The sequence below is a fragment of the Pseudopodoces humilis genome, chromosome 1 (assembly GCF_049639895.1).
Source record: "Pseudopodoces humilis isolate 2021_Gansu_Grassland_sample_001 chromosome 1, ASM4963989v1, whole genome shotgun sequence".
NCBI classification, from domain to species: domain Eukaryota; kingdom Metazoa; phylum Chordata; class Aves; order Passeriformes; family Paridae; genus Pseudopodoces; species Pseudopodoces humilis.
In genome coordinates, this window is record NC_142200.1 from 130,857,850 (window position 1) to 130,884,181 (window position 26,332).

Sequence of the window (26,332 nt, forward strand, 5' to 3'; positions counted from 1 at the left end):
CACTCTCTACATGATATTGCTCATGCACCTAATGGAACAAATCTATTTAAAGTGTACGTAGTGTTTGTTATGTACAAGTGTTCTTTACCTGGTTTATCTATGTTCAGGATTTCCTTTCCACGATGAAGAGGCTACCAGATTTCTGTTCTGTGTTTGTAGGTAATTTTTATTCTGCTTTGGTAGACAAATAGTTAAAGCTTGATGTATCCAGTCTGAAACTAAGTATGTAGCTAGGTCATTTCCTTTGGGTTTCTCTTTTAACACCATTAGCAGAGCTTGTGGCTCTGTTGCTTGTGCAGAGTGAAGGCAGACAGCTCTTTTTATTTTTCCCAGCATATCTAATAGAGGATTTCCCATACTTTTGATAAAAACTGGAGCCATTTTTGATCCACACTGAATAACCTGTGGCACAAAGTCAATAAGGGAGCTTTTATCCGGTGAGAGACACATAAACAGGTAAAGTGCACTTCTGTTCTTTTTAGTGGCTAAAAAACCTATAGAGCTAGTGTTAAAGCCTTGCCTTATTCTACAGAAATATCTCATTTATAAAAGCCAGTGTGTATCCAGTTAGCCTAGGTTTGATATATATCCAGTTGTACTTTTCCACTGATTATGTACTTCAATGGAGTATGTGTGATATGTACTTTAGTGGAGCATGTGTAATACAGACTACTGCAAAAGAGCCTCTAGTGATGTATATCCAAAATTAATTGCCTATACTAATGCTAAACCTGATTTTTAATACAGAATACAGTTTTTTCCCCGCAAATCATAAGAATCTCAAATTGCACTGGCTAAATAGGAAACAAAAGAAATCAAATATTCTGTTTAGTGTTACACAAATTTCAGGCTTACAAACAACCTGAGAGGTGGCTATATTATTTAAGTGTTAAAATCTCACTTTTAGCTTTTTTTCTTTGCTTTTAACCCTGGACAAATCAGATGTTAAAATAATAGGTCTCTGTACTAAGATCTTTCCAGTAAACTTGTTGATGGTGGATTGGAGTCCTTCCTCTTCCATTAAAACACAATTTCTATTTTTTCACATTTTAAATTACAGACAAAAAACTTGAGGAAATTCTGTTACCCAAATATCCACTGTTTTTACTTCCTCCGGATTCTTAATAACAAAGCATCAATGACTTGCAGGAATCACTCCACCCTCACCTCCCACTGGTCAGGCCCAATTTCACAAACATCCGTAGCAAAATCTGCAGCTAATCCATTTTGTTTCAACAAGGCTGTGCCAATAGTTCCCGGTGTTCCTAAAAGGGATCCTCCCACACTCCTGAAGGAACAGGAGAAGGAAACTCCTGAACTTGGCAGCTATTTAACTTCAGGCAGAGATCTTAATACAGGTACTTAAACATCCTTTAATGCATATAATGCAGTAAGTTTTATCATTTTCCCTCTTTCTTGGGTTATAGCTGGAAAAAATATTTGTTGAAGAGTGGTTATTGACACTACAGTATCAATTCACATCATGGCACTAGTGGTAGTTAATGTTCTTCCCTTGACCACCCAGTACTAATATTGTTATTGGCCATTTGCATTGGTTATATTGTGATCTTACCTCTAGACCAGGGGCAAGTAGACAGCTGAGTCTCCCTAGTCTTTGTTATTGAGAGGAAGAGATGATGTCTGAGGGCTTTGCTGAGAGGGACCTATTATTTCTGTAATTTTTATTCCTTGTGATTTTTTATGTGCTTGACAAAATGATCCTGCAAGGAATTTGTGTATTCTAACCCGTTTTCTCAAATCTTTGCCTCTTCTTTTCAATTTTTATCTTGTTTCCTTCCTACAGTTTCATTGGTGTCTGCAAAAGGAAGTTTTTATCATACTGTCCAAGAATATTTTGCAGTTACCATTGCCACCTCTTTTCACATAAAGAGCTAAAGCCACACTAAAGACTGTTTTTCCTTTTCTATTCCTTTATAACTTTATTTTAAATGGAGGCTGTAGGTCAATTAAGACCATATTTCTCAAAATTACAGTCCATAATGTCTACCTTTTATTAGAGCCACAGGGCTGGGATTTCCTTGTATTCTTTCTTATCATCATTACCTTGTCCATTTTCCATCCATACCTGCTGAAGCCAAATTTGTAACTCTTCCCATTGTGCTTGATTCACAGGTCTGATACTTACTCTTCCTAACTTAAGTCTTGTACTGCTGCTACCTAAAAGCCAGTGCTTCTGTTTGGTCAGATACATTCCCAGATACCCATACCAACAATTATTCCAGGATTCACAGTATTTTACATCTCATAGCATTCTAGGTGGAATAACCTGCTAGCCAAGTCTCTTGTCATTCCTCAGATAACTGTTCTGAGACATCTACCTACTAAATTTCTTACAGGAAATTGTGCCTGCAGTATAGCTGATAATAATACTCCATTCTGAGGCTGTGTAAATGTCCTGGGGTGACTTTATGATACTGGTATCCCCAATCGTCTGGTTTATGTTATATATTAAGTTCTGCACCTTTAAGACTGGCTTTGAGAGCAAGAGAGGGGGAAGAAGAAGCGCGCAGTTTGTGTTAAGGAAAAACATCACTCCCACACATCCCGCTCCTGGACTGTGGGAGTGATGTTTTTCCTTAACACAAACTGCGCGCTTCTTCTTCCCCCTCTCTTGCTCTCAAAGCCAGTCTTAAAGGTGCAGAACTTAATATATAACATAAACCAGACGATTGGGGATACCAGTATCATAAAGTCACCCCAGGACAGTAATCTTTACTAGTTAAGGGAAACTAATCCTTTAGTCCCAAAAGCACCATTTTAGAAGTTTCTGAATTCAGTGGCCTCAAGTTTTAAGCAAATACTCTTGCTTGCTCTACAGTCAGGTCAGCTGCTATTGTTACAAAAATCTCCCAGGGGCAGCACAACCCAAGCAGGAGTAACCAGTGGGTGCATTTTTTTACCATTGTTCTGGTTTTAACTGCATCATAAAAGCCTATTTTGTTATCACTGTAACCTGAATTTTCAGTATAGTTGTGGTCTGAGTTTCCCTTATATCCTTGTATATATAGTTGACTGTTGTGTTCTGGGTGACTGGTATTGAAGTAAAAGAGCTTTCTGAGTGTGCAGAAATTCATCAGTGTAGTAGAGGTTTCAGGGTGTGTCTTCAAGTTAGTAAATGGTTCACTGCAGAAATTATAAGGTCAACCTAGCAATCAGAAACTGAGAATCTACTTTTAAACACCATTAGACTAGTATTATACACCCAGATCTGAAGAGAGAAAAAAGCCTGAATGTTCTTATTATCAGCTAGATCAAAACTGATGCACAACAGAGGTTGCTAACATTTGCCATTATTTCCACTCTTATTTTGCTGATATAGAACATATACATATATATTTTTCCTTTTTTGTTGTTCACCCCTCCCTTTCATGTATTAATCTAAATATATATGAAGAAGAAGGGGATTTTTAGAGTTGAACAATGCAATTATTCTTTTCCTCTATTTCCTATCTTGGTTTAACACTAATGTATATATGAATCATCTTATATGGCAAGACAATGAAGTCCTTATCTGTATCCATGTGATCTGTTGGGAGGAGATCAGTTTACTTAGTTTACCATTATCAGAATAGCCACTACTATGAATATTTGTGGAAGCACAAAGGATGTTTTGATGACTACCATAGTGGTGGCTCATAAAAAGAAACAAGATAAGTTTAACTGTTCATGGGGTTAAAATGTTTATGGGGAACATCTTACTATGAAATATTGAGATAAGCATTATTCTGCCTGCCCAGATTCACCCTCTTGTGAAACAGAGGAAATTGTCAGTTCTAATGCTGGATTTAATGGAGCAAGGTGAACTCTGTAACAAATTAAATGTGATAACACAATCCGACCCCCAGTGCATGAAAAGAACATGCACTCATGATGACTTAGACTTAGTTTCATTTTTAGACCTTGAGGAAACATGTACACATACTTTCCCTGAAAGACCTATCACTCTTGAATGGTTCAGTTGATATATGAATATAGGTGGAAATCTATTAGGAAAGTAGGTTGTAAGTATGTTCTGTGAAACAATACACCACATCAGTGTTCAAAAAGAGATTTTGTCACATATATATTTGGAACAAAATGAAGTACTGTATTTCAATAATTTATGTTCTTGTAAACATGCAATTTCATATACACAATAGATTATCCAATTGGTGTGTGAGAAATTCTTCTGGTCCTTTCACATATAGTAATAAGCATCTTTCTTTGCTCAGGTGTTCCATAAATAACCTAGGCAGAAACATTCTCCTCCCTCATGTGCACCATACCATGGAATCAGTTTCATTATAGGACTTGGCCTGGTTTTAGTCACACCTGCTTATAACTTCCAGCTCAGTGGATGTCTTCATGAACTGATTGTCAGCCATGTGTGATCACTGAAGAAATAATCTGTCTTCTTTACAGTGTGGGATAATTTAGCAATATATTCATCCTCAGACACTATAAAAAATCCTGTAGTGTCTTCTGCAAATGGCCCATGACATAGAATCACTGCCATGTTTTTGACTGTATTGCTTACATAAAAGGCTTTTTTTGAATGCCAAGTCCCATAGATACTCACCAGAGTTAGTTAAAAATTATCCATTTCCTAAATTTGGTTCTGCTTCATAGTACTGACTACTCAAAGAACCCCAGAGGATGTTCCCATTGAGGAATCTCAGTAGCATTTAATAAGGATACCTTGCCCACAGGAAATCTCTGGATCCTTAGGGTATTTGCCTTAGGTTCTGTAATTTCTATGGGAACAGCATTCCTTGTGTGCCAGATGCAGACAATGAATACAAGGAGAGTAGACTTCTTCTTACAGTAGTAGGTATCTTGGTTTGACTTAGGTGCTTGAATGAGATGCTTAGAGTTGTTTCCTTGAACATTTTCCATACAAATTAACTAATTTGCTCTCAGTGAGTGGTGGTATGGAAACAGAACTGCTCTGAATGCTTTATTCAATCAGGGTGAGCTGTTAATCATTCATGATTTATTGTTGACTATCAAAAGAAATCGAGTCATTACATTTAGTATCACGGCACTCACAGAAGGTCACGTGTTGTTGCATGCAAGCTGAATGCAAACTGTACAGAGGTCATGACACAGGGCTGAGTCAGAAAGAGTGCGAAGAGTGAGGAGGTTGGAACAGGTGCAGAGATCACTTTGTTCCTTCAATTATCATTGTATGGTGCTGCAACACTTTGAGTGTCCACAAAGCCTTGTGGTGCACAGGTCCCCATGAATACCAACTTTTTGGGGATCCACCTGCCAGTCCTTCTGACTCTAACCTGCAGCCTTTATCTCCCATTCTGTCTGGGAAATAGTAAATCATGTTGAGATTTCACTGTCCACACAGGGAAGGGGAGGAACATTGAGGAAGACCTTGAGGCTTGCTAATTAGTTAAAAATCTTGTATGGATGCTTTCTTCTGTTTCTTAGGAAGGTCTGAATTTACTAATATTGGCCATGATTAGCCAAACTCATATGAGTAATATGAGTTAAAAACTTAGCTTAAGTTTCATTGATTGGATTACAGTTTAAAATGTTATATCACTTTTGCACAAAGTTTATACTTAGATGTGAGTAAGAAATAAATACAAAAAACACCATGAAATCTGGATTTGCAAGGCAAAAGTCTAATAAATTCAAGTTTCATTGGGACGTGTATGGGGAAATGGTTTTTCCCTTAACAAGGGTAATATCTGCGGATAGAGCTATAAACTTTGTTGCAATCAAAATACATTTTAATGATTTTGGGATGAATTCATGGAAATTAAGATTAATGATCCTTTATGGAATTAGAGAAATGGAGACTTAAGAGAAAATGCAGCTAAATTAATCAGACATTAGAACATCTAATCTGAGTCACTAGCAAGACTGCAGGTAATTGCCTTTTCAGTTACTGTGGCGACAATGTAGCTGGCCACAAAATAGAGAAATCTGATTTTCCAACTGCTAAAGTTCTGCATGGTGAGAGCATTATTTCCTTCAATCTCTTTAGAAGTGTTTCTTGCAGAATGATCACATGCAGATGTATCTTGATATTATAGATGGAATCTTCCTGGTGACTCCCCCTGGATTGTTGTCAGGCATCACTGGTGTTATACAAGGCAGAGGTGTGGCACATGGCAGATGTTTCTGGAAGCAGAAATTATATGAGAGAGCATTGCCTCCATTGTCTGTGGTTATGGCTGTTTGAAAGGTTTGTAGTTTGTGAACATATGTCTGCACTGTGACCAATTGCCTGTAGAAACACATTTACCTTAGAGTGCACAATCATTTGTTTTACAGTAAACATCAAAAAGGAACAAAGCAATTTCACTGTGGTTAAAGACTAACATGCAGAACATGGTTACAGTGCCATAATCAATGTCTTATGAGATTAAATGATTATTTCTTGTCATTTCACCACAGCAACAAAATACAATGTCTAAGATCAATTAAAATAAGTATAATTCCATACTGCTACAGAAAATGGAAGTCAAATTAATTACAGAAATTAAGAATATTTGCCTGTTATTGAAATAACCCCTAGTTTGGGGCTTTCCTGAAAAAAAATCAAAGCTTTGAAACAGCTTGTGTCCAGAGGATAGTAATGTCAAAGATCAATAGCACCAGTTCTGCATACAGGGGTTATAGGAACTGGGGCAGGGGGACAGGGTGAGGGGGTGTTTGTTTGGGGTCTTGTTTTTGTGGTTTTTTTGGGGGGGGGGGGTTTATTTGTTTGTTGGTTTTTGGGGGGTTTTTTTGGTTTCTTGTTTGGTTTTTGGGTTTTTTTTTTGTCCAGAGAGGACAGGCCACAATTGTGAAAGCAGCATTAAAATTTTGAAAGTACTATAAAGTGAAGTGGAAGTTCTTCCTATTTGTTTTGGACAGGGAAGAGGTAACAGGTCTAATTTATCTCAAGGAAAATTCATGTTAGACATCCAAACACCTTCAGATAGTCTGAAGTTCTCCATATTTGCTTTTGGAAACTAACAATGGAGGTACAGAATTCAAACAGCTGTTAAAAATGGAATATATAATACTTGATGTGAGCTGAAGGAAGGAGGATAGACAGGATGGCATTTTGACATTATATGTCTTCCACATGTAATGAACAGTAGCTATAGAAATAAACAAAAACTTGAAATTCAGTATTACTGGGAAGAAGTTGAATGTGGGGTTTTTCATTCTCCTAATTTCCTGTGTGATCTAGACATTTCACAGATAGTATGGAATCAAATGCAAATATTTAGAAAATATGGCTTTGAATAGTATTGTACAAGGGAATAAGTCAATAGCTTTGATTTGTGTATAAAATATAATATTAATGCTGTTATATATTTCATATGTAGTGAGTTTGTAAACTCCTTTTCTTGTTTCTCAGGTGTTCAGCTGTCTGTGATCCAAGACAGAGTGTAACCATCTTTCAGACTTTTGAGTAAATTGCTTAATTTGAAGCAAGAACTGCAAAGTTGATAAAATGGGCTTCTGCAAGGTAAGAAAGGTTTCAGACAGAGATAAGACTCTTGAAATGGAGTTTAAGCATCAATTTAGGGATTCAAGAGAAAAAAACATGATCATGAAAAGAAATAAAATGTAAGGGAAAAGCAGGGCTTTGGAAGACAGCAGTTCAGTCCCAATGAGGATCCATTCCAGGGGCAGTAGAAACCAGCTCTACCTTACCTCACTGAGGATTTCTTGGCCAGCAAAGATTCCTCCTCTTTCTTGTTTCAGGGCACTGAACATACCAACATACCAGTTTAGTATTTCATTAATTCAAGTTATCAAAAAATGGTAATATATGGTAATATGGTAATATATTAATCACTAACTGCTGAATGCTTTTAAGCTGTGTGTTCTCAGTATTTACAAAGGGCTCTTTGTGCATGGCAAAAGGTGGTTGTCCTATCACAATCACTCAGTGAGGGAAGGATTACTTTCACTGTTAAAATGTTACCAGGCATATCCTTGCCTGGAAAAGTTACATGGACAAAAATTGGACACGTGGTAGTATTATATATTTTATTCAGATTTAAGTGGGAAAAATGTTTCATTTGTAAAATAAATTGTTTTCATTTGTAAAACAAAGTCCTGAACATTTTTAAAGCCTTAGTGTTCTGTACTATATTTCTTTAAATTAATTTTTCTAACTGTAATATAAGTAATTATATAACTTAAAATGCAACTATCCAGCAAGGAATGGTTATGTTTTCAGAAACAATACTGAGTTTGTAAAGCTGAAAACTGGCACATTTGTAGTAGGAATGTAGTGAGATTAGTCTGTGGCTGTCCTCCTTATGAGAATAAACAACTAACCCCAAATCAAATCACAGACAATAAGAGTGTTTTGGACATTTTAAAACATGCTTTTCAGAATAGATTTGCCTTTTAAACACAAATAGAAGCTTGATGCTTACATTAATTTGATGTTTCTCATGCTTCATCCAAGAAAAATAAAATGTCCAGCAACTACAATAGGCATTACTGTGTAGCCGAATATACAGCATAGTTAAAGGAACACTAAATTGTCAGTTTCTGACAGCATAATAATTCCCTTCATATAGGACAACTCTCATCAATAGAATGGTATCTAAGCTGGAAAAATTCCTTTACAGAATGTTATTATTTTCCTGCCCTGACTAACAGGCTGCTATAATAGGACAGGAGTTCTCCCAGTACCATCAAGTAGAGGTTCTTCACAGGTGTTTTGATTTATGCTAGAATTGAATGTCATTGAGGAATCATTACAGAACTCCTGCAATCCTTTCCAGCATTTTGCCTACCTGGCTCCTTTTGGAAAATCAAACTTTCCATCTTTAAAGTAAATAGATGAAAAAAATAGTTTGCGTGATATTCTCTGGTCACAATATATGCAGATGTTGAAGTATTTCTTGTTTCTTGTCTTGTTTACTACCTTTGTTAATAAGTATTAAAAAAAAAAAAGGTTCTTTTTTTTAATATTTTTTATAAAATTTTGAAGGCATCGTGCCATCATTTCACAACAGTTTGTCTCTGATATCAAAGTTAGGGTAACATTTCTGTGTCAGTAGTTCAAATACCATGTATCAATTGGTGATATGCTGGCCTGCATCATACAAGAAATGCATAGATCCAATATGTGATTTGTGGGATGAGATTTTCTCAACAGAAATTATTTTTTAGAAGCATAAGTAGTTGAAACTTCACCACAAAACCTGAGAGCCCTATTTTTCAAATGCTTTTTTCTGCAGTTTCAGAAACTCATATCTCATGATCAATTTGTTAATAAAATATTAAGACAACTTGACACAAGATGGGGGTTGGATAAGTAAATTTAGACAATTAAATACATGGAAACAGTCTGAAATAATGAGTAGTGAGTATAGTAGAGGATGCTCTCTATATACCTAACTTAACTAATTCAAAAATTATGTTATGATCATGCAAACTACAACTTAAATAACAGAGTTATACTGAAAAGTCTGGTGAATGTTCTATAAAAGCAATGACTCAAAGAAGGATTTAAGGTTTAATTTATTGTACCAATACAATCTCATTGTACTGGAGTGCCCAAGAGGCACATTCAAACCATGGATTTATAACACATAAGAGAAAGGAATTAACTGTTCTTCAGTCTACAGAATTAATGTCGACAGAACATTTCAAGGGGCCTGTGATCATCTTTCAAACATGTGAAAAGTATTTATGCTTAAAAATTCTAAAAATGATGTGTGAATATAATACAGAAACAATAAAAGTATATCAGGCAAAGGGAATTGGCTACTATCTTAATAAAGAGGGAATTGAGTAAACCTTCTGAATATATATTTAGTATATGGATAGATAGATAGATAGATAGATAGATAGATAGATAGATAGATAGATAGATAGATAGATAAATAGATAGATAGACAGGTAAGTATTTTCACATAGAAAATATATGTGATGATGCAGAGCTTCACAGAAATGGTAATATCCAAGAGGTATTGTTCTATCTTCAGCTAAACAATGTCTTTGAGGGGGAATGGAGGATAGAAGAAGTTAGCCAATAGGTGTAATAAATTTATGACCATTTGCAAATTTTAGTGTAAAATTTCTGCCCTGGTGACATCAAAGATTGGCTAAAGCTGAGGGTAAGCTGTTGCTTTAACCAAGTAACTGATCTGAGGGAAGACAGTATTTTTCAAACACTGGTTTTATGAATCCTGCTAATATATTTAGGGCAAAACCAGTCGCCAGACTTTGGATGAAAAAATATTTCAACTTGAAGTAGATTGACTGGCACCCACATTGTTTCTAGGTGGTTTTGTACATTTTTGGTTGCGAAAATGGTCAGCTTTTTGGTCAGCTACTGTGTTCACCTACACATTTTTAATATACTCAGGTAATGTGCAGTAGTGATGCCTCAGATTCTTCTGTTGTTGGTTTATTTTACAGATTTAATCGCTTCAGGTTGAAATGATATATTCTCACCCAAATCGTCAGTTTTAAACAAGATATAAGAGATTAGAAGAAAGATTTAGTGATCTGCTCTGATTTCAAATTCACTGATTCTGATTCTTCTCTGATTTCAAATTGTGAAGCTATGTGACTGAACAAACTACAGAAGCCATAGAGAAGTTACAGAATTTTGTATCTTATTAAGTAGATGTAAAACACTGTATGTCGCACTATTGGGAATGGTGAGAAGCACAACATGGACTCTCTTGTGCGTTGAACAGGAGAGCGAGGTTTATTACCTCAGATCTTCTTTTATAGACCCATACGTGAAAGTACAGAAAAGTAAAACTCTTACTGGTTAGTAAACTAACACATTACCCTCATTGGTCAGTGGGGTACACCACCCCTCGACCTCCTCTTGCAAGAAAACAAGAAACTGACAAACAACACCTGCAAGGCTGTCTTCTATCTCTGAGGATTGTTTTAATTCCTCCTTATGATTTCTCAGGCCACTTTCTCAGGTGAGACTGAGAAATTTATGTGGCCTGCTTTTCCACAGGCACTGTGCTCCCTGCTTTTGCTCATCTTTAGCATCCATAAACTGTACTTCCCCAATTTTCCCACTTTTTAATATCAATTTAGTTGCTTCAGCTCCTAGTGTGATAAAACCAGTTGTTTTTCATTTTCTTTGCATTACTGTATGCAGGCAAAAGAAACTCTGGTAAAAATTACTCTTCTGTTTTATTTCTACTTCCGTTTCTTATCATAATTGCACTGCAGTAGCATTGAGACATTGCAATGTGATAACAACATTCTGACAAAGCTCTTAGCTCTCTCTATTTTCCATTTAAGGCAAAAGAGTCGTGAAAGAACTGCATATACTATTATTTTTTATTTTTTAATCAGTTGACTTTTCTTTAAGATTCTTACTTTAGGTATTTTTTTGGTTCCCACTGAAATGACTGGACCAGTCCATTAAGATGAAGTCCAGGAAAACATTTAGGCACACAAGTTAAAGCCCAGTATTCCCAGTAACTGCTGGGAATATATATAAATATATAAATATATCACAGTGACTTTTGATAAACATGCAATACTTATTAACTCATTATAGTCTGCTTGACTGGCAATGCTAAACTACACTTTCTAAAGTAATCCTCAATCTGATAAGACTATTTCTATTCCAAAATATTATAAAAATACTGTTTCACTAATATTTTGAGATTACCGGCATGCATGGCACAAAGGAACAAAAATAATTTCTTCTGGGTAATTATGAGATTAAGTAAATTTGGTGTGAATAAAGTGATAGAATATCTACAGAAAAATTAATATAAACCTACTTGTCTTGTAAGACAAGTATTTTTTATTTAATTTTTTGTAAATTTTACTTCTGTAAAAGTGTGAGCATGTCTAATTTAATACATACATTGAAATAAGGGTTATGAAGTGCAACTAATTTATTTAAACATTTTAAATACTTGTTATTTTCATTGAAGTAATGAGATGATACAGATACTGATAAAAACAGTATATTACACAATAAAACAAATGGCTCATTTCAAACAGTTTAGAATATGAACATACATTCAAAAATCAGAATACTAATTAGGCAAATTTCTGCTGATCAGAGCTATTTCCAAAACATTTCTAAATCAAGTCTGAAACTCATCTTGCTGTTCTGCAGTACTCAGATGAGAAACTATATCCACTGTAGTAAACTCCTGTTTTCTTTCATGTTAGATGAGTGATGTTTTCCTGGATTAGACTTAGAAGATGGGAAAGGAAGCAAAAGATTAAAACAATGTTTTGGTGTAACCTGGTTTCATTCTCACTGTGTATTCAAGAATGGATTCATCCTTAAGTGCAACAGTTGCTTCGAGCATTCAGCAGCGTCCCTAATAAGGTAAAGAGGAATTCCTTTCAGTTTTAGGGGCATAAGTAAAACAACAGTCCCTAATAATAGGGAACTTTTTCTGGTGGAAGAATAAAATATTCAGGCTTGTTTTCCCAGGTGACAATGAAATATGCATGCATTCAAGGACTAGTATTATTCCCTTAGGAAAAGGGAGGTGCATGCCAAAGTGCATGCATTTTACTATCCAGTATAAACGAGGCTATTGGAATGGGAAGAAATCCAAGAGAAAGCTATTTGTTATCTCTGACTTACATAAGAGGAGCAAAGTCCAATCATCCTGCATTTCCTTAACCATATTAATTCTGTTCAGGTTTGAATAATTTTTCAGAGGAGTAGACACAAACCGGGAACAACCTTTCACGGTATGTCAGTAGTTTGGGGTTTTCTTTTAAGTCAGAGATATTTTATAAATTCACTGATAATTAAAACTGGGGCAAATCCAATTAACTTCATATTCTTTTAAATAAACATTTAATTTTTAATTTATTTTGTATATTTGTGCTGAATTGCAGAAAATATAATTTTTATATAATTCAAATGAAATTAAATGAATGACAGAGTTATCAAATGGATAAACAGAGAATACAAATGTTTGTAAGGAAACTCCAAACTTCTGAACTTCTTTTGATATGCTTATGCTCGTGCATTATGAATATTCACTTTGCAATATATGATATTAATAACTTTACTGATTGTAATAAGTATACATATTTTTCTCTTAAACAAATGATTGTTGAGATTACTGTCCTCAGCTTAAGATTGTGTATTTCTCAGTCAAATATTATTTTACAGGAAACTATTTCAATAAATTTAAAATGCCTTCTGAAGATGAAAAGAAGTATTCTGCAGATGGAAATAGTCATGAGATTGCTGCATCCAGCCAGGATCATGAATCTGAAGACAAAGAGTAAGTATTCTTAAACATAGTAAATATTCTGTATTGAAGCTTATTAGACTCCATTACTTTGTTTTATATCTTATTGAATTTTGTATTTTAAATCTTATTTTTACCTTATTTTGTTAGGAAAACCTAGTAAGAGAAAGCTTTGTATCAACATAAGAGTAGCACTGATTGGCACATTTATTTCATTCAAAAGAACTATTTATTTTCTCCTTTAAAAGGACTAAGTGTCCACAGTAATTACTACAAAAACAATTCAAAATATGACAAAAATTATGTTGGAATGGAAATATTGGATTTATTTATGTCATCTGCTAAAACTTTTCTTAATATTTTTAGTATGGTAGTGAATCAACATTTTACATACCTTGAACATTTTATTCCCCATCCACTTTTTTTGCAAAAGTTTTCCTGTCTTCTCTTTTGAAATCTATACAGTGCTTTAGTTCACAACTTCCCATACCAGATAGTGGAACCACCAACCCCGTTGGTGTTGTTTCATCCTTGAAAGGGTGAACTGGGAAGAACATGACTTAAATTTATAGAAGTTAGGAGGTGATGCAACTTATATTGCTAAAGATTTAAATAGAAACAGCTCAAGAATTCTCAATAAATCACATTAATTTTACACAATTGTTTGCTGTAAAATTATTTCATAATTATAATATAATCAAGATGCATTAATATGTTGAGTTAGTATTTCTGTGAAATATGGTCCATTTTTAAGTTCACTAGAACTATCACACTTTTTTTAGAAAGACTAAGAAGAAGAAGAAAGGGGAAAAACCTAAGGTGGTCAGCCCATTTACACTGGTAAGGTTTATTCTCTCTGTATGTGTGTATGTATATGTACACATGGGCACATTTCAAATTGTAATCAAAAATTATTACAATTATGTTAGCATCCTGCATATATGAGCTGTCTCTACCAAGTATGTTCATACTACAGAATATTTGCTATAGTATAGAAATTAAGCAGTTATTTTTGTGGATGTAGTTATACTAAAGAAGCTCTCTTATTACAGATACGGATTCTTAGCAGTGTCCCTTAGTAATTTATGAGCTTAAACACATCCATTCCAGATATTTTTTTTGTGAAAGACAGGAATTTCCATGTTCAGTCATTTCTTCTGACACAATGAGAAGGGTGACCACATACCTACAATGAGTGTGGTCTTGTTCCCTGAATTACCAAAGTCAGGTACTAATCAAACTGATTATCCCCATGAGTTCAATCATCTGGGTCAGCAGTAAAGGGCAATTCCATGCCACTGGTGAAAATAAAAATTAAGAATTGTATACTAAAAGGTTCCAGATTCTTTAAAATTTTCTCTAACTTTTTTAAAAGACAACATTTTCATATTTAATCAAGTAAATCCTAGGTCCTCTTTTAGTCATACTGAAATATTTTATATTTTCTAGGTTTAGTTTGTGTAATGTAAACACAGCAATGACGCTGCAGGTAACAGACATAAAACTATAGTACATGATGGTGGCCAGTGCCAAATTTCTTTGCTTTGCCGTATCAGTTTACATTTGTACAATTACATCATATGACTGTAACTTACATCAGTAAACTTAGTATTTTACAATACAGAATAAAACAAATGATTTAGTAATAGATGAGCCCAAACTTTGTTAAGTTCAGTGGCAAGAGGATTTAAGATTTCAGTACATTTTTATGATGTCTATGGTACATTAGGAACAGTTTTTCTGACAGCATAATAATGAATTTACAGTAAAAGCTATTATTGTCTTAGTTGTCATAATGTCACTAAAACTTCTTATAATTTGAACTTTTAAATGGCAAATTTAAAAAGTGTAAATTTCTTATGCCTTGTTTTTCTATGGCCTTTCTTTCCCAGGTGCAGATACTGCTGCATTAAACTGGAACATCTCTCTAGTTTTGAGTGTTTATAGCATAGAAGTGCTTACATAGAAAGGATTTATTCCTGTAGATTTAAATTGTTTTAAAACTGTATTTCTAAAGAGATAAAGTTGTAGTTTTGTGGCAGCAGGTGTGCAATTGATGGCTTTTTCTTTACTTTCTTGGCTTTGTAGACACAGCATTCTGTTAGCATTCTAATACAACAGTTAGAATTAATTTCTCTTCTTACTCACAGTTTCGATACTCCAGCTGGTCAGATAAATTATTAATGATACTTGGCACTGTGCTGGCAGTAGCTCATGGAAGCAGTCTCCCTATTGCTATGATCATTTTTGGTGATATGACTGATAGTTTTGTTGCTTCTGGAAACAATAATTTTACAGGTAAGAATGTATCTGCTATGACAAGAACAATGGCTCATTTTTAAATAAGAGACAGGAGGAATCACACATCTTGACAGGAGATACTGATGTCAGAAACCACAATGCTATTCTATGATGCAAATTAGTAGCTCATGTTCATTGTAATAGAAAGTCATTATGGTTGGGGTGACGTTGCAGTGGAAGTCTCCTATAGGCTGCCTGGCCAGGAAGACTGAGCAGGTGAGGTCCTCTGTAGACATATTGGAGCAGCCTTGCATTCACAAGCCCTGGTCCTCATGGGGGTCTGCAACCACCCCAGTTACTGCTGGAGGAACAACAACACTGGGCATAAGCAATTCAGAAGGTTCCTGGACTGTGTTGATGATAACTTCTTCAAATGTTAGAGAAGCCAGTGAGGAGAGGTGCTACACTGGACCTTGTTCTTTCTAAAAAGGAGGGACTGGTGGGGAATGTGGATCTCAAGGGCAACCTGGGCTGCAGTGACCGTGAAATGGTGGAGTTTCAGGACAGCAAGGAGCAAGGACAGCTCCCTATCTATAACTCTCCCTAGCTCACTATCTAGAACCTCGGTAGAGCAGATTTGGAGCTCTTCAAGGACCTGCTTGGTAAAGTACCATGGGATAATGTCTTTGAGGAAAGAGGGGCCAAGAAAGCTGGTTGATGTTCAAGGATGACCCCCTCCAAGCTCAGTGATGAATTCCAACAAAGAAGTCAGGCAGAAACACTGGGAGGCCTTCATGGATGAACAAGGAGACAAACTCAGACACAAAAAGCAAGCCTGGAGAGGGTGGAAGCAAGGAAAGGTAGCTTGGAAAAAATACAAAATACCTGTACAAGCAGCCACGGATCGGGTTAGGAAAGCTGAAGCCCTGATAGAATTAAATCTGGCCAGGGATGTCAATGGCAACAAGAAAAGCTTCTATAGGTAGGTCAGTGATCAAAGGAAGATAAGAGAAAATGTGGGCCCTCTCCAGAAGGAAATGTAGGATCTGGTTACTTGAAATATGGAATAGGCTGAGGGACTCAATGATTTTTTGCCTCAGTCTTCACCGGAAAATGTTCCAGGCACACTGCCCAAGCTGCTGAAGGGAAAGGCAGGGGCTGGGAGAATGAAGAACTGCCTGCTGTGGGAGAAGATCAGGTTTGAGAATATCTAAGGTGCCTGGAGGTGCACAAGTCCACGAGACCTGATGAGATGCATCTGTGGGGCCTGAGGGAACTGGTGGAGGAAGTTTCTAAGCCACTGTCCATTATATTTGAGATGTCATGGCAGTCTGATGAACTTCCCACTGACTGAAAAAGGGGGAAATATAACCATCATTTTTAAAAAGGGAAAAAGGAAGACCCAAGGAACTCCAGGCCAGTCAATCTCACCTCTGTGCCCAACAAGATCATAAAGCAGATCCTCTGGAAACTATGCTAAGGGACATGGAATATAAGGAGATGACTGATTATAACCAACATGACTGTTTTAAGGGCAAGTAATGCCTGACAAATTTGATGGCAACAGCTGGGTTACAGATTTGGTGTGAAGGGAAGATCTTGGACATCATCTTCCTGGTCTATCTGCAAAGCATTTGACACTGTCCCAATCAATATCTTTTTCACTAAACTGGAAAGACATGAGTTTGACAGAGGGATCACTTGGTGGATAAGAAATTGGCTGGAGGGTCACACTCAAAGAGTTGTCCAAGTGAAGACCAATGATGAATGGGGTCTTCAGGGGTCAGTAATGGCACTTACACTGTTTAACAGCTTTGTCAATGACGTGGATAGTGGGATCAAGTGCACCCTCAACAAATTTGCCAATGACACCAAGCTGTGCAGTGCAGCTGACATGCTCAAGGGAAGGGATGCATCCAGATGGATCTAGACAGGCTGGAGAGGTGGGTCTCTGATAACCTCCTGAAGTTCAGCAAGGCCAGGTGAAAGGTCCTGCATGTGGACTGGGGCAATCCCAAGCACAAATAGAGGCTGGGAGAAAAATTGTTCAAAAGCAACCCTGAGGAGAATGACTTGAAGGTGTTTGTTGACAAGAAGCTCAACATGAGCCAGCACTGTAGGCTTACCCCAAGAAGAAATGTCATGTCTGCATCAAAAGAGTTGTGATCAGAAAATGGAGAGAGGTGATTCTGCTCTCTCTGCATCTCTCTGGAGTGCTGTGTCCAGCTCTGGGACCCCCCAGCAAAAGAATACCTGTTGGAGTAAGTCCAAAGGAGGGCCATGAACATAATCAGAGGGCTGAAGCACCACCCTTATGAGAACAGGCTAAGCAAGTTGGTGCTGTTCACCCTGCAGAAGATTCCTGGGAGACCTTATAGCAGCCTTTCAGTACCTGTAATAGGACTACAAGAGAGTTGGAGAGTGGCTTTTTACAACAACCTGTAGTAATTGGATGATGGATAATGGCTTTGAACTGAAAGAGGGACAATTTAGATGAGATATCAGGAAGAAATTACTCACTGTGAGTATGATGAGAGACTGGAACAAACTTCCCAGAGATGTTGTGGATGCCTGATCCCTGTAAGTGTTCAAGGCCAGCCTGGATGGGGCCCTGAGCAGCCTGGTCTAGTGGAAGGTGTCCCTGTTCATCGTAGGGGGGTTAGAACTGGATGGACCCCTTAAGGTCCTTTCCAACCCAAACCATTCTGTTCTTCTATGTGTGTATGCTCAGGAAGACTTTTTCATCTCAAATTACAGTGGTGTAGTTTTGTAGTCAGTGGGGTTATGACTAACCCTGTATTAGTAACATTCATTCATGTACATGTTCAAAATTTCCTCCTTTCTTCCAAATCAGCTTGATTCAAAAGGAGATATAGCAACTCCAGATATACTGAACAGCATACAGGAAAACTAATTTATTAAGTTTTGCTCTATTAAAAGTATTTTCTCTTCCTTTCTAAGGAAACATTTCAATGAATTTCACTTCAGATATGCTTGACAAGCTGGAAGAAGATATGACAAGGTAATCAAAAATTGATATTTCCTCTTCTTTTCTAATGTAGCCACACATTTCTGGTCAAGCCATTCTTCTCCCAAGGATGTTTTCTGCACTTTAAACAACACAAAAGCAATGATTTAATAACATCTGTAACTAAAGATTGGCACAAGGGATTATTTGAGGCCCTGGGAAGATTCTTGAACATTCCCAGCTATTCCCAACAATTTCCCTGTAATCTCTTGCTCTGACCCAACCTGACACATTTCAGAGGTGCTCTGTATCCCAGTGAAATCTACACTGCCTTCCTCCTTTCTTCTCTTCCTCTGAATATATAGAGTAATTGTTACGATAAAAAATTATATTGATTATCATCTGTCACTACCTTGAGCTGTGGTGATTCACTTGCAAAAACCAGTTGAATTGTCAGATAGTACCTACTTTGCTGCCAAAGCATCAAGTGAAGCTAAATCACTCTCTACAGGTACCTGAAGGGAGATTGTAGAAAGATGGGGTTTGGTCTCTTCTCCCAACTAATTAACAACAGGACAAAAGGAAATGGCCTCAGGTTGTGCTATGGGAGGCTGGATGTTAGAAAAAATACCTTTGTGGAAAGGGCTGTCAAACGTTGGAACAGGATGACCAGGGAAGCAGTTGAGTGATCATCACTGGAGGTATTTAAAAGATTTGTGGATGTGAGCCTGAGGGACATTTTTTAGTGATGGACTTAGCAGTGCTGAGTTAATGATTGGATTCAAATATCTTAAAGGTCTCTACCAACCTAAACAATTTTATAATTTTGTGAGATAATCTAGACTGTAGAAAATGCATATTTAGTTTATATGCTACCTTAAATCTGTCATTCTAGAGCTGGAAACAGCAGAAGACAATAGCCAGTAGGTACTTCTGCTACAAAACTCCATAAAGAAAAGATCAAATGAGAAGAAACATAAGCTGCTAATAAATATGTTTTGTTAAGAGGTTTTATTAACCATTGTCCGTACACTTGGGTTTACGCAGGATGTCTAAAGCTTGTGTGTTTCTTGTACCACCTCAGTATTTTTCTTCAGGTTAAACTCTGTTCCTCATTAGATACTGAAAATTGTCTGATGTACTCCTCAAGGCAATTGTCTTTTTTGAAGAGAAGGAGGAGATAAGGCATTTTCTGTAGTAACTCTTGCTGTTTTTTATTGAAGTGCATTATAATTTTGGGTAACAGTGGATTGTAAACTTATTTAGATTCAGTAGTTAATTTTTGCGATTAAAAACCCATGAATATTTGCACCAAAAAACCCCAAACCAAAACATACCCGAGCATCTCTTTACTGTTAAATAAATGAACAAGTTAGGAAAAGGCTGTTCCTTAGAAATGAAGAACTTGGATGTAATGAGAATGAATTGACAGGGAATTGGAAATTATGCTTTATATGAGAGTTTCTTGCTCCTGCAACATTTCTGTCAGTCTCTGACATGAATGTAAGTAATGCCTACAAACCTTCAGTGGAATATACCTGTTCCCAGTGATTTGAAAACAATTTTGAAGGCAGAATTGCAAATAATAATGCAAATAATAATAATGTGTGTGTGTGGGTGAGGTCACCCTAACTGTTCTATGCTTAGTAAATCCTTGATGCCTAGTTGCACAACATTTTCAAAGTCTGTCTTGTGTTTATTCTAAAAGAACTTTAAAAATAGTAACTAAAAAACTGCTACATGTGAAATTTTAGAATTTGTTTTGCCCATTGTTTAATTGGTGAGTGATCTCTCCCTGTCCTTATCTTGACCTACAAGCTTTGAATTTTATTTTTGTCTTCTGAATCTAGCTGAGGAAGGCAAATGGTAGTGTCCTCAGTGGGCACCTGGAATCCAGCCAGGGCCAAACCACCATAAATTAGCTCTGAAAGTACAAGCAAGAATAAAAAGCAGCCCTAGTTCTCTTTAGAAACAAATTGTTTACTAATAAATGTATTGCTAACAGCACAGGAATAGGTGATCTTTTCCAAAGTTCTAGATAGAGCCTTGAGTTGCATTTTCACTGGTGTTACAAAGCTCTTCGCACCAAATCCTTGTTTCTCTAGGAACGCCTGCCAGCAGGTCAAATAACGATAGAAACTGTTTGCAAGGACAGAGTTCTCACACAGGTGTGTTCAAGTACTGAACTATACATGTGGACTTAGTTGAGTTTGTTACTCAGTTTGCCCAAACTCCAACTATCTTCCAAAAGAAAAAGAACTATTAGTTTACAATGCAATGTGCATTTACTCTCTGATAAGTTGCAGCAGTGAATTTACAGCATATATTTCATCAGCATGGAATCTGGCAAAGATATAAATCCCTTTGGATACAATTTCTCAATAAACAAAGTCCAAACATAAATCAATTCTTTGAAGTTATGTAGCATCATAAAGTAATTGTCTAAAGTAATTACTGCAGAATTTAGAGTTGGTGTTCTTGGGTTAAGTTTGAGAGGCTGTTTTTTTTGGTTGTGGAGTTTTAATGGAGCTGAATGTGACAGAGGTCAATATTCAATTATCCAGCATTCTGTTAGGCATTAACTTGATTTTATTAAACAGTTTTGATTAAGTGAATTTCATAATGAGTATAGTTTCAAAGTCTTAACTAAACTGAATGATATTCTAGCCACAAGAAAGATTGGAATAAAATTTGAAGAGTTTAATTTGTAAAGCCATTCTCTCTTAGAGCAGAGCATTTGCACACAGATTCCTGCAATTTGCTCCTGCCGAGTTTCATGTTAAACTTCTATAAAATCAGTATGCATAACTTAGTAAAAGAGTGAAGGTCACAAGAGTTCAGAAAAGCTTTTTCCTTATAGTTTACTTTTATGTAGATACATTATTCTTATAGTTACAGGTAATATACATCATGAATATTTAATCATTGATTTTGGTTGTGTTTTACAAATGAAATCCATTAAGTTACTTTTTTTTTATTCAGTTTTGGTGTAAGTTCAGTTATAAGTGATTCTGATGTCAATTCTTCATCAAATCAAAATTGATTTAATGCTTTATTAAAAAGTTTAAAGCTGTGACTTAGATTTACTTCCAGTTTGAGGAATATTGTTGCTCACATACTCCTGGTTTGGATTTGACACCTTTGATCATAGCACAGGGCTGAATTAATGTAAAAATAAAATACCAGTTATGAATAAAAGAGCCAAATAATTTCTGATCTAATGGTATTTGCTTTCAGTAGATGTACGTATAGTAATTCTGTATTCGCAAATGAGGAAATATTTACTGTATCATGCATATTTATTTATTTACATAGGCATGTTTATGATTTAAATGTGTATGTAACATATGTGATTTGGTCTGTCTATCTGTGTTAAAAATACTAGGCAGTTTTTGGACATGACATATTTAAGTGAAAAGGGTATTGTATCAGAAATACAGTTCTAAAAGAATCTTATGAGAAAATACCTACTACTTTTTTAAGAAAAGATAATTCTGGCATTAAGTGCTGTTCATGGAAAACCCAGCAAGTTTTACGGCGAAGTGTAAGTTTTAGTATAAGTATATAAACCCTAATTCATGTCAAACAGAAAAAGTAAGCATCATGCTAAATTCACACTAGCAAGGTAATTAAACCAATTTTAACCTGATTTCAGAAAATCCTGCCTTTTTTTTTTTTTTTTTTTTACAGATATGCATACTACTATTCTGGAATAGCAGCTGGTGTTCTTCTTGCTGCTTATATTCAGACTTCATTCTGGACCTTAGCAGCAGGTCGGCAAATAAAAAAAATTAGAGAAAAATTTTTTCATGCAATTATGAGGCAGGAAATTGGATGGTTTGATGTAAATGATGTGGGAGAACTTAACACTCGTCTTTTAGAGTAAGTATACCTTACTTACACTATACCTTCCCCAATGTTATTTTATCTTGTTAAACATGCAGGACTTAGAAATTTTTATTTTTAAAATAAATTATTTCAATATGAAGCAAAGTTTTCAAATTTCCTCATGGAGAGTCTCAGGGACTGAATTTCTAATACTTCTGATACAGGACTGCCATAAGGATGTCAGAAAAGCATTTTTTTTAAGTTCCCTTGAACTCTGAGGATAACTAAAGCCCAGCCTATGGTATTACCCCCATGAAGAGAAAACAGTTCATTTCTGGGCACACTGAGGACAGAAAAAGGTGCCCACTTAGCCCAGCAATGTGAACAGCTTTAACTGCATAAAGTTGCCTACATGAAAGCCTTTATCTTTTATTTCCAAATAGCTCAAACAGATCAAAGATTTGGAATTAAGAAAGTGAGTTTAGTTTTGCACTACAGAAAGAATTTAAACGTTTTCAGACAAAAGCAAGTTTATAGCATTACAGTTTCACAAGAAATGCAAAATTTTCCTTTCCCACACTACATAATGCTTTACCTTGAAGAGAACTGTTCTTTGGAGCAGCAATTGAATAATAAAGATTGTGTTCCTCACATAACAAAACTAGAAACCTTCCTTGTGCTTTCTATGTTTTTTTTCCTCTCTGTATGTAATTTGTTTTTCAGTGATGTCTCCAAGATTAATGATGGAATAGGTGACAAGATTGGATTGCTTGTTCAAGCACTAACAACATTTGTGACAGGATTTATTGTTGGTCTCATAAGAGGGTGGAAATTAACCCTTGTAATACTAGCAGTTAGTCCTGTCCTGGGACTTTCAGCAGCCCTTTGGGCAAAGGTGAGTTAACATATGTACAGTTCAGGTTATATATTAATGGCAGGTAATGAAATAAATATACATAACTGTAAGTCTTAGTATTAGAATGTGTTGCTTAGGGCAAATATAGCTTTAGATAACACTTATGTATATAAGCTCTTAGGTGAACTATGTATCAGTACCCTCTAATTCAAGTCAATGGGGCTCTGAGCAACCTGGTCTAGTGGAAGGTGTCCCTGCCCATGGCAAGGCAGTTGGAACTAGATACCTTTAAGATCCCTTCCAAGATCATTCTACAATTCAAAAATTCTATGTAATTTGAATATTATAATTCCCATAGTTTGGGAAGACTTGTTTGATTTGAAGCTGTTTCTGCTACTATAGCACATACAGAGAGGGAAGCAAGACATATGTGTAGAATCCACACCTGTAACTCTAACTTACATCTGTATAAGTACTTTTTCTCTTGGAAAGAATAATTGTGCTTCCTGGAAAATAAGAGAATAAATTAGAAAAAAACCTTTGTCTCAGACACAGAGTGTTTTTTCATAATTACTAGCAGATTTGGTAAGAAATTCTATACAGACCTAGATGAGAGAAGGAACAAATTTCCATGGGACTAGAGGGACTTATATTTTTTAAGTCTTCAGATCTTTATGGTATTTTATTTCCCTTATACTTCAAAGATCATGAAAGCTTTCACTGTCTGGAGTGGGTATATTGCAGAAAAGGTAGGAGTAGAGACATATGTGCCATGTATGTCAACTGGCTGAGTCTTCACAGACTGTTGCCACATCTTTACAGTCTAAGCTATAGGGCCCTCTTCTAAGGTAGCCAGAGATGAGAACGAGCTGAGGAGGTCTGCGAGGGGAGAGCTGCACCAGCTAACTAAGTACTCTTCTTATCTCTTGCACTGGGTGAAAGCAGAGTGGAAAGTCCAGGCCTTAGTTGTTTACAATGTGGAATGTGGAATTATTTGATTGAATTCACAGCATATTTTAGAATTTGGATGTTGGACATTCTGCACCCATGCCTAATATTGTAAAAAGGCCTCATATTGGAAGATACTAACTGTGATAAAAGCCATTATGAGTGCTTGAGCTTATTCTGGTTTTTGTATGTCAAAATATTTGATTCTGTATTAGGTTCTCTCTGCTTTCACTGACAAAGAACAAGCTGCATATGCAAAAGCAGGTGCTGTTGCAGAAGAAGTTCTGGCAGCCATCCGTACTGTAATAGCTTTTGGAGGACAGGAAAAAGAAATTAAAAGGTAAGAGCAATATTTGCTTTCATCAGTGGATTTTAAAATATTCACTTCCAATGGTTTGATATTTTATTGGATATTTTCTCTTTAAAGTCTTGTGCTTTCTGCATTTTTAGTTAATAGGAGATTGTTAGAGACTGTAACAAGCTTTACTACATGTTGAAACACAATCACTTATTTTTCTAGAGTTGATATGTTGTCTCTGCACTAAAAGGTATGCAAGCTACTTCAAATATCGTACTGTGAGCGCTTTAGACAAAAGAAGACCCTGTTCTGTGAAGAGATGATTATATCCTTGGTAATCTAATCTGATTACTCAGTATTTGTGAAGGTGCCAGTGAACAGTATTTCTATTTCCACTATACTGTAACATAAAAATCTTGTGATATATTTTAACCTTTTATCTTGAGTGGCTCACAATCAAAGTTCACTGATCTGCAGGTTATTTAAGCAACTTAAACGCCAATCCCTGACCTGCAATGCCCTTTTATTTCTATATACCAAGCTGACTAATGTCATTAGTCATTTTGTCAAATGGCATTTTTAGGGGTTATCTTAGAAAGTTAATGCCTGACTATACCTTTATACAGTCTTAGGGTTAGATATTTTATGTACCTAACTGCTGTACTTTATAAACATTCTTTTTCTAACCCAACCACGGAGTTGTTGTGCTGTCTGCCATGGTACAAGAGTGGGTCTATTTTGTACTTCTATCTTTCTTCCAGATACCACAAAAATTTAGAAGATGCTAAACGGATTGGAATAAGAAAGGCTATTACAGCTAATATTTCTATGGGTGCTGCTTTCTTACTGATATATGCATCATATGCACTGGCATTCTGGTATGGAACTACTTTGATCTTAACTGATGATTACACTATTGGCAAAGTTCTTACAGTAAGTATTAATGGGTAAATTCTCAGTCATAGTGAGAAATAATAAAGAACAAACATTAAAGTGTGTAATGAGAATTATGTCCCAAAATTGGCAAAGTAGCATCCCTTCTTAACAAAAAGATTCTCACCATGAAAGCCTGCATGTTGTTTCTATAGGATCTCAAAATCTATATGAACCCAAATAAAATATGTATGATTTCCAACTGTTCATATATATTTTCTAATTTTCATAAGATCGGACTGATACAGAAACAGTGAAATCAAAAACTGAAGTACAATACCCTTTCTAGTTGCTATTTGCTTTCTGAGGGCTGAATATATTTTCAGGATGAAGAAACAAATACATATTTTTTAGCTGTTGTGCAGTAGTCTAAGTAGGTAGTTTTCTTAATGTATTGCGATAAAAATATACTTGTGACTAGGAAATATGTCACCATCTAACTGAAGGAAGAAAACCATAACACTTAAGTCATAACTTAAATTCTTCTCTTGATGTGGGAACCATTCTAATTTTGTATGGATTATGAAATAAACAGGGTAAGGGGTAAGAATAACTTGTTACCCATGATGAAGCCCGGCCAGGTGACTATATGCATATATTTATATATTTTTTTAAACTACCTGTTTCATTTATGAATCACTGCAGTTTGTGAAAAATGTCTCTCATATGTGTTTTTGGCTCTTTTGAACCTTTAGTACAGGTTCGCATGTGGAACTTCTCAGTCAAGTTCATGACCTTATGTGTAATTTATTCAGTTCAAAGTATTTGCAATTGCAAATTGTCTGTGTTGTAGCTCACTAAATGATGTTTTTATAACATTATTTTCACATTTATCATGTGCAAAATCTGTGAATAACCCCTGTTCAAGATGGTGGGTGTGACTGAGTTTGCTCTGACTGCTATCTCTGATCTCTGAGCAGTGTGCTTTAATTGCTTTTGTTTTGATACTAACTGAAAGCAATAAACTGTGTTATTATGAGAAAAATTATTAATTTTTTTTCTTCTGCTGCTGTTTCTTGTTTTCTTGCACTTTACTCTTATTGAAGCAGGGGATCCTTTAT

At 35.8% G+C, this 26,332-nt stretch overlaps 1 protein-coding gene across 1 annotated transcript in view; it reads left to right on the forward strand.

Annotated features, from left to right (window-relative positions):
- The first annotated feature begins 276 nt into the window (after positions 1-276).
- Positions 277-26,332, forward strand: part of ABCB1 (ATP binding cassette subfamily B member 1) — a 52,414-nt gene continuing 26,358 nt past the window's right edge. Inside the window, exons 1-11 of the mRNA XM_005518778.3 lie at positions 277-456; positions 7,373-7,483; positions 12,151-12,313; positions 13,118-13,232; positions 13,982-14,039; positions 15,350-15,497; positions 18,402-18,462; positions 22,099-22,290; positions 22,960-23,131; positions 24,256-24,380; positions 25,100-25,271. Coding sequence (XP_005518835.3) covers positions 13,141-13,232; positions 13,982-14,039; positions 15,350-15,497; positions 18,402-18,462; positions 22,099-22,290; positions 22,960-23,131; positions 24,256-24,380; positions 25,100-25,271 — 1,020 coding nt within the window. The 5' untranslated portion in view covers positions 277-456; positions 7,373-7,483; positions 12,151-12,313; positions 13,118-13,140. The remainder of the gene's footprint in view (positions 457-7,372; positions 7,484-12,150; positions 12,314-13,117; positions 13,233-13,981; positions 14,040-15,349; positions 15,498-18,401; positions 18,463-22,098; positions 22,291-22,959; positions 23,132-24,255; positions 24,381-25,099; positions 25,272-26,332) is intronic.